Genomic DNA, 5610 nt, shown 5'->3' with positions numbered 1-5610 from the left:
ATGCACAAATATCTTATTTTATTTCATCCCCAGTTCATACACAATGTGCACAATACACAGACATCACTGGCTCACAGGCAGCAGCATTATTATTATGTGACAGTGTATCTAGCGCAGGATTCTCACCCAGGCACCATCTTTATATACACAGAATGCAGCATTATTATTATGTGACAGTGTATCTAGTGCAGGATTCTCACCCAGGCACCATCTTTATATACACAGAATGCAGCATTATTATTATGTGACAGTGTATCTAGTGCAGGATTCTCACACAGGCACCATCTTTATATACACAGAATGCAGCATTATTATTATGTGACAGTGTATCTAGCGCAGGACTCTCACACAGGCACCATCTTTATATACACAGAATGCAGCATTATAATTATGTGACAGTGTATCTAGTGCAGGATTCTCACCCAGGCACCATCTTTATATACACAGAATGCAGCATTATTATTATGTGACAGTGTATCTAGCGCAGGATTCTCACACAGGCACCATCTTTATATACACAGAATGCAGCATTATTATTATGTGACAGTGTATCTAGTGCAGAGGCACAGGATCCTCACACAGGCACCATCTTTATATACACAGAATGCAGCATTATTATTATGTGACAGTGTATCTAGTGCAGGATTCTCACCCAAGCACCATCTTTATATACACAGAATGCAGCATTATTATTATGTGACAGTGTATCTAGCACAAGATTCTCACACAGGCACAATCTTTATATACACAGAATACAGCATTATTATTATGTGACAGTGTATCTAGTGCAGGATTCTCACACAGGCACCATCTTTATATACACAGAATGCAGCATTATTATTATGTGACAGTGTATCTAGCGCAGGATTCTCACACAGGCACCATCTCTATATACACAGAATGCAGCATTATTATTATGTGACAGTGTATCTAGTGCAGGATTCTCACCCAGGTACCATCTTTATATACACAGAATACAGCATTATTATTATGTGACAGTGTATCTAGTGCAAGATTCTCACACAGGCACCATCTTTATATACACAGAATGCAGCATTATTATTATGTGACAGTGTATCTAGTGCAGGATTCTCACCCAGGCACCATCTTTATATACACCGAATGCAGCATTATTATTATGTGACAGTGTATCTAGTGCAGGATTCTCACCCAGGCACCATCTTTATATACACAGAATGCAGCATTATTATTATGTGACAGTGTATCTAGTGCAGGATTCTCACACAGGCACCATCTTTATATACACAGAATGCAGCATTATTATTATGTGACAGTGTATCTAGCGCAGGATTCTCACACAGGCACCATCTTTATATACACAGAATGCAGCATTATTATTATGTGACAGTGTATTTAGTGCAGGATTCTCACCCAGGCACCATCTTTATATACACAGAATGCAGCATTATTATTATTTGACAGTGTATCTAGCGCAGGATTCTCACACAGGCACCATCTTTATATACACAGAATGCAGCATTATTATTATGTGACAGTGTATCTAGCGCAGGATTCTCACACAGGCACCATCTTTATATACACAGAATGCAGCATTATTATTATGTGACAGTGTATCTAGTGCAGGAGTCTCACACAGGTACCATCTTTATATACACAGAATGCAGCATTATTATTATGTGACAGTGTATCTACTGCAGGATTCTCATCCAGGCACCATCTTTATATACACAGAATGCAACATTATTATTATGTGACAGTGTATCTAATGCAGGATTCTCACCCAGGCACCATCTTTATATACACAGAATGCAGGATTATTATTATGTGACAGTGTATCTAATGCAGGATTATCACACAGGCACCATATTTATATACACAGAATACAGCATTATTATTATGTGACAGTGTATCTAGCGCAGGATTCTCACCCATGCACCATCTTTATACACACAGAATGCAGCATTATTATTATGTGACAGTGTATCTAGCGCAGGATTCTCACACAGGCACCATCTTTATATACACAGAATGCAGCATTATTATTATGTGACAGTGTATCTAGTGCAGGATCCTCACACAGGCACCATCTTTATATACACAGAATGCAGCATTATTATTATGTGACAGTGTATCTAGTGCAGGATCCTCACACAGGCACCATCTTTATATACACCGAATGCAGCATTATTATTATGTGACAGTGTATCTAGTGCAGGATTCTCACCCAGGCACCATCTTTATATACACAGAATGCAGCATTATTATTATGTGACAGTGTATCTAGTCCAGGATTCTCACACAGGCACCATCTTTATATACACAGAATGCAGCATTATTATTATGTGACAGTGTATCTAGTCCAGGATTCTCACACAGGCACCATCTTTATATACACAGAATGCAGCATTATTATTATGTGACAGTGTATCTAGTGCAGGATTCTCACCCAGGCACCATCTTTATATACACAGAATGCAGCATTATTATTATGTGACAGTGTATCTAGCGCAGGATTCTCACATAGGTATCATCTTTATATACACAGAATGCAGCATTATTATTATGTGACAGTGTATCTAGTGCAGGATTCTCACACAGGCACCATCTTTATATACACAGAATGCAGAATTATTATTATGTGACAGTGTATCTAGCGCAGGATTCTCACACAGGCACCATCTTTATATACACAGAATGCAGCATTATTATTATGTGACAGTGTATCTAGTGCAGGATTCTCACCCAGGCACCATCTTTATATACACAGAATGCAGCATTATTATTATGTGACAGTGTATCTAGTGCAGGATTCTCACACAGGCACCATCTTTATATACACAGAATACAGCATTATTATTATGTGACAGTGTATCTAGTGCAGGATTCTCACACAGGCACCATCTTTATATACACAGATTGCAGCATTATTATTATATGACAGTGTATCTAGTGCAGGATTCTCACACAGGCACCATCTTTATATACACAGAATGCAGCATTATTATTATGTGACAGTGTATCTAGTGCAGGATTCTCACCCAGGCACCATCTTTATATACACAGAATGCAGCATTATTATTATGTGACAGTGTATCTAGCACAGGATTCTCACCCAGGCACCATGTTTATATACACAGAATGCAGCATTATTATTATGTGACAGTGTATCTAGCGCAGGATTCTCACACAGGTATCATCTTTATATACACAGAATGCAGCATTATTATTATGTGACAGTGTATCTAGTGCAGGATTCTCATACAGGCACCATCTTTATATACACAGAATGCAGCATTATTATTATGTGACAGTGTATCTAGCGCAGGATTCTCACCCAGGCACCATCTTTATATACACAGAATGCAGCATTATTATTATGTGACAGTGTATCTAGCACAGGATTCTCACACAGGCACCATCTTTATATACACAGAATGCAGCATTATTATTATGTGACAGTGTATCTAGTGCAGGATTCTCACCCAGGCACCATCTTTATATACACAGAATGCAGCATTATTATTATGTGACAGTGTATCTAGCACAGGATTCTCACACAGGCATCATCTTTATATACACAGAATGCAGCATTATTATTATGTGACAGTGCATCTAACGTATGATTCTCACACAGGCACCATCATCCCATACATAGAATGCAGCATGAAGAAGCTCAGTGAAGGTGACAGTGACGGTGTGTAAGTGTCTGATCAGGTCACACAGCTCATAAAAGGTTAGACACCCAGCCTCATAGTCCAGCAGTATTCCTACTGTGTCACATGATAGAGGGGGGTGTAATGAGGTGAGTATTGTGTTATGTTGCACTGAAAGACCTTTATAATAATCACTATACAAACACCAGGACTTGTTATTCTCTCCTATCACAGACTGACCTCCTGCTCCCCTCTCCATACTGGTATAACAAACCCCTACACACCAGACCCCTGATTTACTTGTCTCCACTTTCCAGTAATGTTGTCCTGAGGAAAAGCTCCTGGTGCTTAATACCTGAGGATAAACTGTAAATCTCTCTGGTGTTTCTGGTCGCTGCTGGTTTATACGTAACCACGATGCAGTTTTAAGGTCACCTGATACAATAACATTATTATGAGCTGTGTTTATATCCAGTAATATGTCTGATGTCACCTGCACATAGAGCTCTCTCTTTACATCAGTCACAATATCAGCTAAACCTCTGTATAAGGTCACTGAGATCAGACCCTCATCTAAATCCCCCCCAGCAGGGACCTGTTTATCACCTCTCTGTGTGACCTCATTATCTCCCTTCTCAGTACCACAAAAGTCATCTCTATGTGATTCCTGTTCTTGTAGGACAGTTAATGGGTCAGTCATGTTGCACAGCTCCTCAATGTGACTCATCTTCCTGGTCAGCTCGTTCTTCTCTTTTTCCAGCTGCTGGATCAGATCAGAGATTGGGAGTAAAACCTGCTCCTGCTGCCGGGTGATGTCACTCAGGACTCGCTTCTCTAGGTCTTCCAGCTGTTTCCTGATGTCCCTAATCAGGGCAGTGAGTCGCTCTGTTACACCAGCTGCTTTCTCTTGCACCCCTCTCCTGTGCTCCTGCAGACTCTGGACTCTTTTCTCAGTCTTCTCTCTCTTTGTGGTCAGTTTCTGCAGAACATTTCTCAGTTTCTTTTTCTTCTTCTCAGAAGCCTCATTCAGCAGCTCCACCTGGTGTCCCCTGTGCTCTCCGGCCATGGAGCAGGACACACAGATACAGGCAGCATCCTCAGTGCAGTAATATTTCAGCAGCTCCCTGTGTTTGTAGCATTTTCTGTTACCCCAGGAAGTGGTGGGTTCAGTTAAGACGTGTTCCTCAGACTTGCTGTGTACCCTCAGGTGGGTATCACACAGAGAAGCCTCACACAGCAGACATGATTTAGCAGCAGGTACAGGAGAGTGAACACAGTAAGTGCAGAGGACCCCAGTGTCTTTTTGCTCTGTCTGAGTAATCTGTAAATGCTTCATTACATTACACAGCGCTATATTCCTCTGCAGTTTAGGTTTCTGAGTAAAAGTTTCTCTGCACTCAGGACAGGAATAAACCCCAGACCCCTCCTGGGTACCCAGCACACTCTCAATACAGCCCAGGCAGAAGTTATGGCCACAGCTGAGAGTTACAGGATCTGTATAAAGGCTCAGGCAGATGGGGCAGGTTAGCTCCTCTCTCAGATCAGCAGTCGCCATTCTTGTATTTAGCAGCAGGAAACGAAACTTACATTATCTTCCTATTCAGCACAAGGGCGTGGCGGTTACGTAACTGTATGTGCTCTGCCTGTTAACTCTTTATGTCCCAGACTGTAGTGACCAGGGCAGGTTTGTAAACTGTGATAAATGTTCTGTAGCGCTCTGTAATTTGTGTATCTGATGACATCACAACTTTGTTTATGTATTTTACCCATTAGCACAGGTTAAATGCAATTTAAAAGAAAGGTATTTTTTTCACATTAAGATGCTATAACAGAATTATTTTGATACTAGAACGTCCCTTCAATTCTGAAGTATATACATTTTTCTTCGTTCTCTTGCTATCTTTATTTTAAAAAGAAAGCATCTAAGCTAAGGAGCCAGCCAATTTTTGGTTTAGAACCCTGAACAGCAATTGCT

General features: G+C 40.5%; 1 protein-coding gene across 1 annotated transcript; it reads right to left on the bottom strand.

The window, feature by feature from the left end:
* Positions 1-3075: 3075 nt before the first annotated feature.
* Positions 3076-5197, bottom strand: LOC128667194 (E3 ubiquitin/ISG15 ligase TRIM25-like). Its single transcript, XM_053722123.1, has one exon. The coding sequence runs from the start codon at positions 5188-5190 to the stop codon at positions 3595-3597; it is 1596 nt and encodes a 531-aa protein (XP_053578098.1). The 5' UTR covers positions 5191-5197; the 3' UTR covers positions 3076-3594.
* Between the last annotated feature and the right edge of the window lie 413 nt (positions 5198-5610).

This window comes from Bombina bombina, chromosome 7 (genome assembly GCF_027579735.1).
Source record: "Bombina bombina isolate aBomBom1 chromosome 7, aBomBom1.pri, whole genome shotgun sequence".
NCBI classification, from domain to species: Eukaryota; Metazoa; Chordata; class Amphibia; order Anura; family Bombinatoridae; genus Bombina; species Bombina bombina.
Note: the sequence above shows the minus strand (reverse complement) of the source record. Positions and strands in the feature narration are given on the sequence as shown.

Excerpts from the sequence above, each read along its gene's own strand:
- LOC128667194 (XM_053722123.1), bottom strand. The coding sequence starts at position 5,190 with ATGGCGACTGCTGATCTGAGAGAGGAGCTAACCTGCCCCATCTGCCTG.